This window comes from Myotis davidii, unplaced genomic scaffold (genome assembly GCF_000327345.1).
Source record: "Myotis davidii unplaced genomic scaffold, ASM32734v1 scaffold898, whole genome shotgun sequence".
Taxonomy (NCBI): Eukaryota; Metazoa; Chordata; class Mammalia; order Chiroptera; family Vespertilionidae; genus Myotis; species Myotis davidii.
This window is the reverse complement of record NW_006289504.1, coordinates 312,251-325,155: the sequence shown is the minus strand read 5'-3', so window position 1 is coordinate 325,155 and position 12,905 is coordinate 312,251. Positions and strand designations below refer to the sequence as shown.

The following is a 12,905-nucleotide window of genomic DNA, read 5'->3' as shown; positions in this document are numbered from 1 at the left end:
CAATGCCCACTAATGCCCGAGAGAGAAGAGAAACCAATGTGGCTGCGTGGGACATTTCCCCAGGAGTGTGATCTCTGGAAACAGGGTTTGGGAGAGAAGAGAGGGAGACGTAGTCACCCAGGAATAAGTAAAGAATGTAAGAAAGAGTGGCATAAACCGTGATAATGATTTCAGAAAGTGATGGCCAGAACAAGCTGAACTTTGTAAAATACATTCAAGGCAAGCAAAGAAGTTAGTAAGCTCACAGGGAGCAAAAACCAAGGGAGCAAGAAAGTCACTAATCGTACGAGATGCCAATCAAAACAACAATGAGGTACCATCTCACACCTGTCAGAATGGCTGTCATCAACAAATCAACAAACGACAAGTGCTGGGAGGATGTGGAGAAAAAGGAACCCTTTTGCACTGCTGGTGGGAATGCAGACCAGTACAGCCACTGTGGAGAACAGTATGGAGTTTCCTCAAAAAATTAAAAATGAAACTCCCATTTGACTCAGTGATCCCACTTCTAGGAATATATCCCAAGAAAACAGAAACACCAATCAGAAAGGATATATGCATCCCTATGTTCATCATAGTGCAATGTACAATAGCTCAGATTTGGCAATAGCCCAAGTGCCCATCAGCAGATGAATGGATGAAAAAGCTGTGGCACATCTACACAATGGAATACTACGCGGCAGTACGAAAGGAGGAACTCCCACCATTGGCAACAGCATGGAGCAATCTGGAGAGTATCATGCTAAGTGAAATAAGTGTTTGAAAGAATCCAAAAGCAGCTCCCTCAGCACCTGGGAGACAGGTGGCAGCCCCACCCCCTAATGCCACCACTCACCGTTTGTGGGGACATTGGGCCCCCACTCACACCTGCCTTGGCCTGGCACTGCCTGCTCACCTGTTCCACCATCCCACCGTGGTCCTGCTCTTATCAGCGGCCATTGGGGCGGGCAGCCCCTCCACTACCGCCTGCTGCAAGCACCGCGTCACCAACCCCCTCACCTGCTTCACTATCCCATCTGTGGGGCGATCGATCAGGGCCAGGCCCCCACCCCGCTCCCTCAGCACCTGGGAGACAGGTGGCAGCCCCACCCCCTAATGCCACCACTCACCGTTTGTGGGGACATTGGGCCCCCACTCACACCTGCCTTGGCCTGGCACTGCCTGCTCACCTGTTCCACCATCCCACCGTGGTCCTGCTCTTATCAGCGGCCATTGGGGCGGGCAGCCCCTCCACTACCGCCTGCTGCAAGCACCGCGTCACCAACTCCCACCATGTTCCATGCCACCCCCTGGTGGTCAGCATATGTCATAGCGAGCGAACTCCCGGTCGAATGACCACCAGAGGGGACAATTTGCATATTAGGCTTTTATTATATAGGAGGATACGCATAGCCCATGGACACAGAGAATAGTGTGGTGAAGGCTGGGGAGGGGCCAGTGCATGGTGGAGGAGGGCAATGGAAAAATACACACACACACACACACAAAAGAGACATCTGTAATACTTTCAACAATAAAGATTTTTAAGAAAACATCAACAAACCAAGGGAGCAAAAACCGAAGGAGCTAGGGGCAGACACCTGTACAGAAAAAAGCGCTGTGAAGGGCACTGCTGGGCCACCAGACAAAATGGGTTACAAACAGCCGTTTAATGAGGGTATTGTATCAATTTCACATTGACTGCAGGTGACAACTGTTTTGTTATGTTCTGAATGGTTCAGAACTTACACATACAGACACAGAGATAGAGAGAACGGGCGAGGGTACAGCAGAGGCAAACGTTAGCCTGGGAGGCTGGAGGGAGGGAAACACCAGCATCCCCCGCATTCCTTTTGTTTCATATCCGTCACTTCTGTAAATTTGAAATTATTTCCAAACAAAGTTTTTTTAAATGACAGGAAGGAAAACTAGTCGATTCCCATCCCTCTTTACCTTTTCAGAGGCAACTGATCTAACCAGAGCGTGAGTGAGAGGGACTAGAATCCCCTCTACCTAGAAGAAGAAATACTCTCCTTTTAAAAAAACCTTTTTTAAAAAAATATATTTTATTGATTTTTTACAGAGAGGAAGGGAGAGAGATAGAGAGTTAGAAACATCGATGAGAGACATCGACCAGCTGCCTCCTGCACATCTCCCACCGGGGGTGTGCCCACAACCCAGGTACATGCCCTTGACCGGAATCAAACCTGGGACCTTTCAGTCTGCAGGCTGATGCTCTATCTACTGAGCCAAACCAATTTCGGCTTAAAAAAACCTCTTAAATGCGTTTGCACAGAAACCTGCAGGCACATGGGATGAAGTTCTGCCTTCTGGACCAAGCACACCGACAGCAGCCCCCACCCACCACTGGGGCAAACGCAGGGAAGGGTGTGTGCTGGGTGTCCCGAGAGGGACTGTCCAGTGCCTTAACGGGGACACACCCTTTCAATCCGGGTGACCCAGTTTACGGACACAATGCTGACTTAGATGCAACTCAGCCCATCACCCAGACAGACAGAATTACTTGCCACCTCAAATTTGTGACAGTACTTACTTCAAAGAGGACTAGATACTATTTATAGATCCGGGCTGCAGAGTCACCTCCCTGGCCTAATCCTCCCCAGAGTCTGCTGGGATCCTCACCGTCTACGGCCAAGTGCAGCAGGGAGAGCCCCACTGAACACTCTACCCCACACAGGGAAACGGGAAAGGGCTTGGGCTGATAGCCCAAAAAGGGGCAATGCCACTTGGCAAAGATATAAGATTGGGGTGCCCCAGAATTAGCACCCCTGGTTCCTGTCAGCACTCGGTGGGTCAGTTTCCTGCAAATGTTAAACTGGACGGGCCAAGGACACAGTAGCAGTGTGACCGGGAGACACGGGGAAGACAAGAAGACCTAGTATCAAGGTGCCCGGAGTTTCTCAGGGAGTTTGACGTTTCCTTCAACCCACAGAAGCCAAGTTTCGGGAAACCATCACCCATGGTCAAATGCCCCCGAGTGGCCTCACTGTCACCCATAGGCCAACACCACACAGGGCCTGGCCGGGTGGGTCTCTGAGGATCTACAGGTCAAAGGAAGGGGAAGCAGCAGAGACTGTGGGTCCCAGGAGGGGCCTTATTTCAAGAGAGGGACTCGCCTTATCCCAGCTCAGCCATGGAATGACCAGCTCAGCTGTGAGTGAGCAGCACCGACTTCCAGACATTGGGAGACAAGGGGAGGAGAACGCAGCTGGGAACCGCGTGAAGGAGGGACCATCCGTCGACGGGGACTCTCATTAAGCTACATCTACACTGCAGGCCAGTCACCACCTTGAACTCTGCTCCCCAGCACAGGGCACAGAGCTGCATCAGGGCCAGATGCCAAGTGTGAACCTAGATGGCTTAAGGGGGTGGGGGCTGTGGGAGAGAAGTCCTTCCGTCCCCCTCCGCGGCTCCTGTCCCTGGTGGCCAAGGGCACAGCAGATCCACATCTTCCGAAAGTGACTCAGGGGAACAGCGTGCTCTTCCTGGGGCAGGCACCCATCCCCACGCACATGCTGGCAGGAAGCGGCGCCAGCCACAGACGGGGAGTCACGGGAGGCGAGGGCCTGGCAGAAGGTCCCAGCTCATTAATGCTACCTCAGAGGGTACAGGAGACCACATCAGCAGTAATATTTTTAGACCGATTGTTAACTTTCTCCACTTTCACCCTTCTATGCCAGCTCCTGTGGGTTTCACCGCTGAGTCACTGCTGGAATTTTCTGAAGCCTTGCCCAAGAGGACAAAGGCACCCGAGCCGGGTGGCAGCGAGAGCCTCGCACCGGACGGAGGCCTGTGTGGAAGACACTGTCTGAGCGAGAGCTCAGTTTGGGAGACGTGGCCCAGACACACAGGTGCCATTACATAACGGGAACTAGTACTCCTGCCCTGAGATAGAAGGCCGCGTACCTGGAACCCTCCCTCCTGCTCCCAACCTTTGGTTCTAGGCTGTTTGTCCAACATCACCCTGAAGGCACAGGTAGGAAGTGGAGGGCAGCACTCAGTGCAGACCCCAGTTTTCAACTCTTCACCCACCCAACTCCGGGCAAGCTCTGAGTCTACCTCGCGCCACTGGCTCTGGGTCCCAGGTTCTGACATTGCCTTCCCTGACCTCGATCCCTGGAGTAGTCTCATTGACTGTCCTTGCAGCCGCCCACCTCGCCTAGGAGGGACCCACTGTCACACGGCTTCCCAGGAAGCCCTCCCCTCCCCACAGACCACCTGTCCATCCAGCTGATCAACACACACATAGGAGGCAGAAGATGGGAGAGACCTTGTAGTGCAAAAATGCAGTGTCAGGCCTGCTACTCATCACTCAGTAAATACTTACCACAGAGCCATGACCGGGCACCGTGCTACGTGCTGGGAATACAGCGGTGGAGGGCTGAATGGCCCGGGCAGACTGCAGGAGACCTTGGACCCGATGTCCATGCCACACACAGCCCCATTCTGGACGCTGCCTGAGAGGCTGTTTGGAAGTACAGCAGCAGCACAAGCGAAACGCAGAGGCCGCCCCTCCCAGCCCAGGCCTTCAAGCCTGCACACCCGTGGGGAGCAGCACAGCAGAGCACCCTGGTCAGCAGCCGGGCAGAGACCAGAGCGTGCACAGGCCCGTCCCCCAGGGACCTCCACAGAGAGGGAAAGAACCGGGACAGGCCCCTGGCATTGCTACCTGGGCACCTGGTCTGCCCAGGCTGCTGCACAGGTATCACTATGAGCCCTTGTTTCCCAGGTAGATGCTCAGTCACCCCACTGTCTGCCGAGTTATGCCACATGGGGGAGTCACCGGGGGAAGGCAGGAAGAGAGCCATCGGGTAGCACAGGGGATGAGCTGAGCCCTGCCTGTCGCCTGCCCTGGCCTCCAGGGACTTCAGCAAGGCCACACCTTGCCTCTGGCTCAGGAGCCCCCGCGCTGTCCACGGAGATACCCTAACCTAAGTGGTCCTGCCCAGCATGTGAGGGTTCTGCACGTGGGAACACAGGTGTAGCCGAGCAGAAGAGGTTTGGAACCACAGAGCCTGGGCTGAATTCTGGCAGCTGTCGCCTCTAGCCTTTGGCAACGTCTGTGGGCCTACGTCCTCATCTTTCCGACAGGAACGGTATCAGTACCCAATTCCCAGGGCCCTGAGGACTAAAGTCAGGTGATGCACTCAGTGCAGGATGCAGTCGGTAATGCTGGCTGGTCATTAGCCACTGTCCCCCATCCCAGGACACCGAGTGTGGCTTTCACAGGGCAGCACCGTCTAGAAGGAAGGGACCCGTCCAAAGCGCCATGTGCCAAACAACAGTGGCCTTGAAGGCATGACTCTCAAAAGCAGACTCCACCCCAGGGTCTTCCCACGGGCCTGCGAGGCGGGTGACACCCACGTGGCAGAAGGTCCCACCCTAGAGAAAGGCCCAGGTCCCGTCTCAGGCTAAGACCCACTGAAAGGTGTCCCGATGCAAAACCCCCACTGCAGCAACCACCAAGCTGCAGGTGGCACACTGTCCCATCTGTCTTGCTTTAGCAGTCATGGGGATTTTTATGGGCAACCGTTTTATTCACTGACATTACCTCCAGTGCCCAACACAGTGCCTGGCACACAGCAAGTGCTCCACGTTGGTTGAATAAACTTAGTCAAGATTTCCCAGTCGCGAGTTCTGCTACCTCCAACCCTGCTGCCCTCACATGTGAAGCTACAGCTGCCTGGGGCCACACGCCACCCCGCAGAGCCCGAGGAGGAAGTCTACGCAGAGAGAGCAGGTACCAGAGAGGATGACTCCAGACTGTCCAGAGCCCCCGAAGGAGAGGAGCTGCTGGTCTTCAGGCGGAGGCGTGTGGGCACTGGAGTGGGCTGCGTGTTCCTGCACTGCTGGCAAGGGCGCCGCTGCAGCTGGCGGTGGGAGGGCCGCATCCCACGGCAGGAGGCGGCACCCTCCTGTGGGCTTCCCAGGAGGCCGGGAACACGGAAGAGACGACATGGCCATCCCCACAGCTCCACAACGCAGGGACAACATGGGGACCAGGGACGGGTGTGTCTCCACCGTCAGGGAGAAAGGCATGGGCATGCAAACCCTGCCCATAGCCAGACCGCAGCCCTGAACCCCCTCCCCCATCCCTGTGAATGCAAGGGCCACACTGCAGTCCCTCCCTGATCCACAAAATCATGTATGTTTATCACTGAAGTGTGTGTGGTGGAAGAAGTAAACCCATCCCCACTTCAGAGGCAGCGGCAGCACAGGCTGCTGGGGGTGGGAAAGCTGGGAGTGAAGGCTGGACCAAGCTATTCTTTATTGAAGAATAGTTGACACACATATTAGGTCAGCTTCAGGTGTATAATGTAGTGATTCGACATTCACATACCTTAAGACATATGCCTTCTATACCTTGGTAAGTCTAGTAGCCATCTGTCTCCATGCAGTTATTACAATAATATTGCCTCTCTTCCCCGGGCTGCACATTACATCTCTGTGACTTATTCATTTTATAACTGGAGGTCTGTACCTCTTATTCCCCTTCACCTTTTTCACCCATGTCCCAGCCCCCACCCCTGCAACCTTCAGTGTGTTCTCTGTATCTCTGAGTCGGTTTCTGTTTTGTGTTTTAGGATCCACATACATATAAGAGGGATCATACGGTATATTTGTCTTTCTCTGTCTGACTTATTTCACTGAGCATAATTCTCTCTGAGTCCATCCATGTGGTTGCAAATGGCAGGATTTCACTCTTTTTTTATATTGCTGAGTAATAACCCAAGCTATTTTTTACAGCCCAATTTCACAGTCACTTTCAGGCCGAGCTCTCCCAGGCCCGCGATGGCCCTCCTGCACGTCTATGTGCTGTGATTAGATTTCAGGAGGACCCTTGTAGTGGAGAGAAACCGGAGCCAAGGAAGGGCCACACCCCAACCTGACTCAGTGAAAGACAGAGCCCTGGTGAGACTCTGACCACCACAGACAGGTGGCCACTTCCTGGGAGCGCTTCCATCTTTTGCTCAGATACCGGGGAGCAGAGCACAAGGTCAGCTTGTGGGCCACCCAGGTTGGCTTCAGAGTACCACACACACACAAGCAGCTTCCCCGACCTCCAAGCCAAGATCTGCAAGCACAGAACCAGTGACACCCCACTTCCTTGCCCAGGGTAAGAGGGCCATCACCAGCCTTTCTGGAAAGCCCGAGCCAGCTGAAGGCCAGTACTTCAAGAAATTCTACCTTGACCCAGAGGTAGCCACTTAAGGCAAAGCTCTTCCCCACCCACACCAAATTAAAAACAAAAAACCCAGCCCCCAACCCAGTGGGCTTTTACTGAAGTAAGTGAGCATTATAATGCCAGCAGATGCAACAGTACCAAGCCCTGCAAAGTATACTAAGAAAAGAGCTGCACCAAATAGGGTGGAGGCCGGAGAATCGACAAGACAGTACCTGGCTGCCATGGCGGCCAGTGTCGGGGCAGGGAGGTGGGAGGCTGGCAGCTCAGTGACTCCCTGGGCACCAACACAAATGGCTGCCCCTCTCCCCCCTTGTAAAGTAGCTGCTGCCAGTATTCTTGTTATTGGGGCACAATTCACATAAAGCCAAATACGTAGATTTTAAGTATACCTACAGCATTTAAGTTCACATTTCTTCCTGAATACTCCAAGACCTGCATCTGGCCAGCCCTCCCCCTTGTATCACCAGAGGGAAATAAATGGGCAACGGGAAGGTCTGAGCAGAAGCTGTTCCAAGGTGGCCAAGAAGCCCCTTCATTCTGTCCCCAGTGACTCCCTGCAAGTGACAGAGGGTCTTAAAGGGGCGTGGCCCTTCCTTCATCCACTTGGTTCCCCTTCATACAAAGAGCCTCCACACCCAGTTACTCCACCCTGCTTACCCTGCCGACCCCCTTCCGGGATCAGTGCTCTTAACCTATGCAAAGCCAACCCCAATATCCCGGGATCACCCAGCCTCGCTTGCCAGCTTGCCGTCTCAGGGGACCACCCACCCTGCAGAGAGCTCCCTGGCCCTCAAAGGCACCGAGAAACAGAAGCCAGACCTCCAGTAATCAGCCCTGAAGTCCCCTCCCCCGCCCAAAAATGTTTTGCTTCATCATCTCTACGACAGGCCTGGGCACCAGGGGGTTTGTCTGGGTCTTCTCTGCATGAGGCTGACGCCTTGGGAACCTTTCTCAGGGCCACTCAGGTGCAGACAAACAACTCCAGGGAGTCTGTCAGGTGAGTGAGGAGCTGTGCCTGCCTTTACGAGCAACCATCTGTCCTGCACACTCACGGCCAGCATTTCCATCTCTTGCAAAACAGCTCCATGCTGTGCGTGTGTGGTGGGGGATGCAGAGGGGAACGAACAACTGTTGCTGCGGGCATCTCCGCTCGCCACCCGGGCACCCCTCCCCCGCCGGCTCATTCCTGGCACTCACCGGAGTGTGTGCTGCTCTGGGCTGAGGAATCTGCGTCCTGGGTGCTCCAGGGTCGGTCCCAGCCTGTGAGGCTGAGGGACTGCAGGCCAAGGCACAAGTCATTAGCATCTGGGAGGCCCCGGGGAGAATCTTGCGCAGAGGTGGGGAAAAGCATCCTGCTTGTGACTGCGTCTTCAGAGTCCGGGAAGTCTGCTTCGGACAGGAGGACAGCAAAACCCCAGAGTTAAGGGCTGTTTGCCCCAGGATTATCGGCAATAAATATCAATAATAATAGTTTCCCCAAGCTTAAGGACCAGACATCCACGCAGGCTGGATGCTGCAGCTGCTGCCTCTGCACTTTTGGGGGCGTTAGAGCAAAAGCAGTGGCCATACAGCCCCCTCCCCACACACACACCCCTATCCCGTCTGCATTACAGGCTGGGCCAGCATGTGACCAGGCTGCTGATGCTTCCCGCTGCCAGTGACATCAGCCGGCTGAGCGTGCAATAGAGAACGGCACCATCCCTCACAGAGCGGGGAGGAGCAGGAGGGGACGGCAGGGAGGAGACTTGCCTCCCAGGGAAAAGGCAGCACAACAGCTACTTGGAACCGCCGGGTGTGGTGCGGTGCCGTTAAGTCAGGGTCTCCAGCAATGGTGGCCAGCGGCCCTCGGGTAAGACTGAAGTCCTCACTGCCGAAGCTGCGACTGCTGGCTTGTGTAGCGCTGCCCTCCTGCCCCTCCCGTTTCTTCCCTCTGCTCTCCACCCCCAAACCCAAAAACACTCTAGTCCTGGACTCCCTCCAGCTGCTTGCTCAAGCCCTGGTTTTGCAGCCGAACGCAAAGCTCCGAGATCTTGCTGGCAAAAGTCTATGTGCTGCAAGTAGCCCCGGGCAGCACCCTGACACAGCAGGGCTGCCACTGAGGAAGGGGAACCTTCAGGGAAACACTGCACACGTGCACCCAGCACCACCACCTGGTGCTCCTGGCGTGTCTACAGCAGCCGATCACAGTGTGGGCAGTGGGAGGGGGAGTCACTGGGCTGCTGGAGGTATGGCCCACAGCCCACATGCCACGGCCAGTAAGATCTGCCCTGACTAGAATAATCCGGTCCCGGGTCCCCTCACCCCAAAAGGGTGGGGACTGCCATGAGCACGTATTATCAGGTCCAGTGCCTCCCTCAATCCCCTAACCATAGGCCTAGGTAGACCTAACACTCCCCAGTGTCTGACATGCCAGAACACGAGAAACAGGCTCAGAAGTGGTCTAACACCCACAATGCCCGCTTCAGCACCTTGCATCACCCGCTCTGCCAGGAGCCTCAGAGCCGTCTGCCAGCTGTGAGCATCACTGAGGCCGCCAGCTGCCTGCGTCCCCTCTCATCAGGGTGCCGCTAGGACCAAGGCCCTACTCCTGTGACCACTCAGCTCCAGCAACAGAGGCCGGCTCTGCTCAGAGCTTCTGGGACCTCCGCCACCTCGTCCTCACCAACGTCCTCTCTGCATCAGTCTTTTTCCAACGTGACCCTCAGAAAGGAGGGAGACAGGCAGGCTGCACACCCCCAACCCAGGCTGGGAGCACCCACCCTGCTGTGCCCCCACGTGGCAGAAGTAACCAGACATGGGAAACAGGCCAACCTGGGACCGCCCGCCTGCCTGCCTGTGACAGGGTCTGAGGTGGGCAGAGAGGCACAATGCTGTCAGCCACAGGAATGCTGGCCAGCGTGTGTCCACAGGCACCAACCTCAGCCGCAGGGGAATGGCCCGTCTGTGTGAGGGACTCCTCCCTGCTGCTGTGTCATCCATCCCTATCCCTGCCTGGCTCCGTGTCGATGCCTGTCAAGGCCTTGGTCCAGCACTGCACAGGCTGGTGCTGCGCCACCCAACCTGCTCTGCTCTCCACGGCCACTCCACCCCCAAGCTAAGGATACACTTTTTAAAACCATCTGTGAGTGTTAATTACAAGACATAATGCTTTCTTTAAAAACATCCACATTTAAGTACCCATTCCTCCCTAACCCAGCTATCTGTATAGTCCCTCCCTTCCACCCAATGTGAAGGTATTTATGTCCAGAAGCCACTGGTCCCCGCTCCCCCTAAAACCAGGGCATCTGTGCATATGGTGACCCGGACCCAAGGTGGGGAGTCTAATCACCGACTATTCTCTTGCTGCCCAAAGTCTAGGTGGTGGAGCAGCAGTTCCAGGGTCACCGGGAGCCTGTTGTAAACACAGAACCTCAGGCCCCACCTGAGATCAGTGGAATTTATCCGCATTCCAACAGATTCCCATGTGGAATGTGTGCACACGTCGTCTGAGCATTACTGACCTACACAACCCACGCCAGCTTCCCACCCAACTGGAGCCCCAGGCCGCAGGGCAGGCCTGAAGGATGCTGGGAACTGGCTGCCTCACGCACCCAGGAGCTTGTGGGTCTAGGTTCACACCCCTCTGCCTTCACTGCGGCACCCCACCGCAGACGCCAGCTTTGTCGCGTCCTTCTCCCTCACACCGCTTCTTCCACACAAAGGATGCCCCTTCACTACGTCCTAAAATCAAGAGGCGGGAAAAGGAACTCGCTTTCTAAGTCTGACAGACCTTGCTTTGCTCCCAGGTCTGCGCTATGTGAGCTCAGTCAAGTCACTTAGCCTCTCTGAGCATCTTATCTGCAAAGCAGCCACAGCAGCCACCTTCAGGCATTCCGTGAGGCCTGCACGCAGCACTCGGTACGGTGGCTGTCACTAACATTTGTGTCAGTATCTTACTTTCAGTAGGGTGACCGTATAATTTACCACCCGAACCAAAACACTTTTGAGAGAAGAGGGGCAAACATTAATACTCATGGCAGGACAACAGATTACACCGACGGTCCTGGATGAAAAGCAGGCTTGATCGCTCTGCAGCCATTTGTGGCCTGAAATATTTTACTCAAAAACCTCCTTCCAATGCCTTGCTGATCCTGTCTTTCCAAACTTACCCGTTCTGCTCCACTGGGACCAAGGGTGAGGAGTAAACTGTCAGCACAGGCTAACAGGCAGTGTGGTCAAAGGTCGGAAAGCAAAAGGCTGATTTTACTGAGCAGAAGCCCGGCTTTGCCTCTTAAACTCATATCTGATGCTGGGCAGGAACGTGGCCCTTTTCCTGGAGAATATTCTTTATCATCTTTTGCCGTGTACCAACTAGACACGCAAAGCTATCTCAATGACCAGCACAAGACAGAGTTGTGATTCTCAGTCTAAGGCAGTGGTTCTCAACCAGTTGTGACCCCTTTGGGGGTCAAATGACCCTTTCACAGGGGCTGCCTAAGCCCATCAGGAAACACATATATAATTACATATTGTTTACAGTAGCAAAATTACAGTTATGAAGTAGCAACGAAAACAATTTTATGGTTGGGGGTCACCACAACATGAGGAACTGTATTAAAGGGTCGCAGCATTAGGAAGGTTGAGAACCACTGGTCTAAGGCAATCTACCTGAACAATGTCTCAGGACGAATGCTGTCTCCTGTAAGGCTCTTTTATCAATACCTGCACGGAGTCTGTGACTTAAGTTCCTTAATTTGGTGAGCTGGGGGCTCTGGCTCCAGGGCTCAGAGTGGCGATGCCTCCACCCTGACCTTCATAAGACCCTGTCTGTCCTCTGATGGCCCCTGCTGCTAGCAAACTCGGCACACATTTGCTCAGGGTCCCCTGCAACCATCATTTTTAAGCATCTGACGAAGAGGGGAAGTTAGACAAGAGAACAGGGCCTTTAGGCCCCACCTGTGAAACCATGAGGGCAGACTCCATTGTAAAAGGCAGGTGGTAACTGCAAGAAGTCAGGAGGACCCGGGAGAGCTGAGGAGATGTGTCATGAGCTGGTCGTAGGGAACGAGAGATCCAGTTCTGAGGAGGTATCAGAGGAGACGGTAAGCCAGGTGTGTCTGGGCCAGCTGAGCCGGGAAGAGTCTGATGCCGGGCAGGCAGCGAGGAAGCTCTGTAAACTCTTGGACAGGAAATAATGTGGTAGAGGCCCTCTGTGAAGCAGAGATCAGGGCAGGGAGGCCAAGGATGAGCAGGCACATCTGGGAGAGGTGGGGAGCTACCCCTTATACATGGTTATAACTGGGTGGAAGTTCTGTGTGTTGATGGACAACGTTGATAAAAGACAGAAAAATGCAGCTACTGTGTGCGAGTAGCAGGCTCTAATAGACTTATTTTCCTTTAGTTACTGCACAAACACCACCATACAAAATAAAATCTGTCCTCTGCTTTTTTACCTTTTTATATTTTAGTTTTGTTTTTGTTTACCTTTTTATATTTTAAACACACGCATTGTTGTAGTTTGTACAGCAAACACACTTGAGCTCTTTTACAAAATCTCAACCTCACCCCAAATTCCAGTCCCTGGGAACAGCAGAGATAGGACACATGGGCCATGCGTCCCCATTAGATTTGTTCAAATGACTGACTTTACAATCAGCTCCGACTATTAAAGTTTTAACAAGTCCATAAAATAGCATTTCTAAGACTATTTCTAAACAGACTCTTCTCCCCCACCACCCGG

The 12,905-nt window shown here is 54.1% G+C and overlaps 1 protein-coding gene across 6 annotated transcripts in view; it reads right to left on the bottom strand.

The window, feature by feature from the left end:
• Nucleotides 1-12,905, bottom strand: part of CPEB1 (cytoplasmic polyadenylation element binding protein 1) — a 52,646-nt gene that overhangs the window by 15,255 nt on the left and 24,486 nt on the right. For 2 of the 6 annotated variants that reach the window (XM_006761975.2, XM_006761976.2), the window contains exon 2: nt 8,384-8,572. In XM_006761975.2, coding sequence (XP_006762038.1) covers nt 8,384-8,537 — 154 coding nt within the window. In that variant the 5' untranslated portion in view covers nt 8,538-8,572. The other 4 variants (XM_006761972.2, XM_006761973.2, XM_015562791.1 and 1 more) reach the window with 4 other exon arrangements.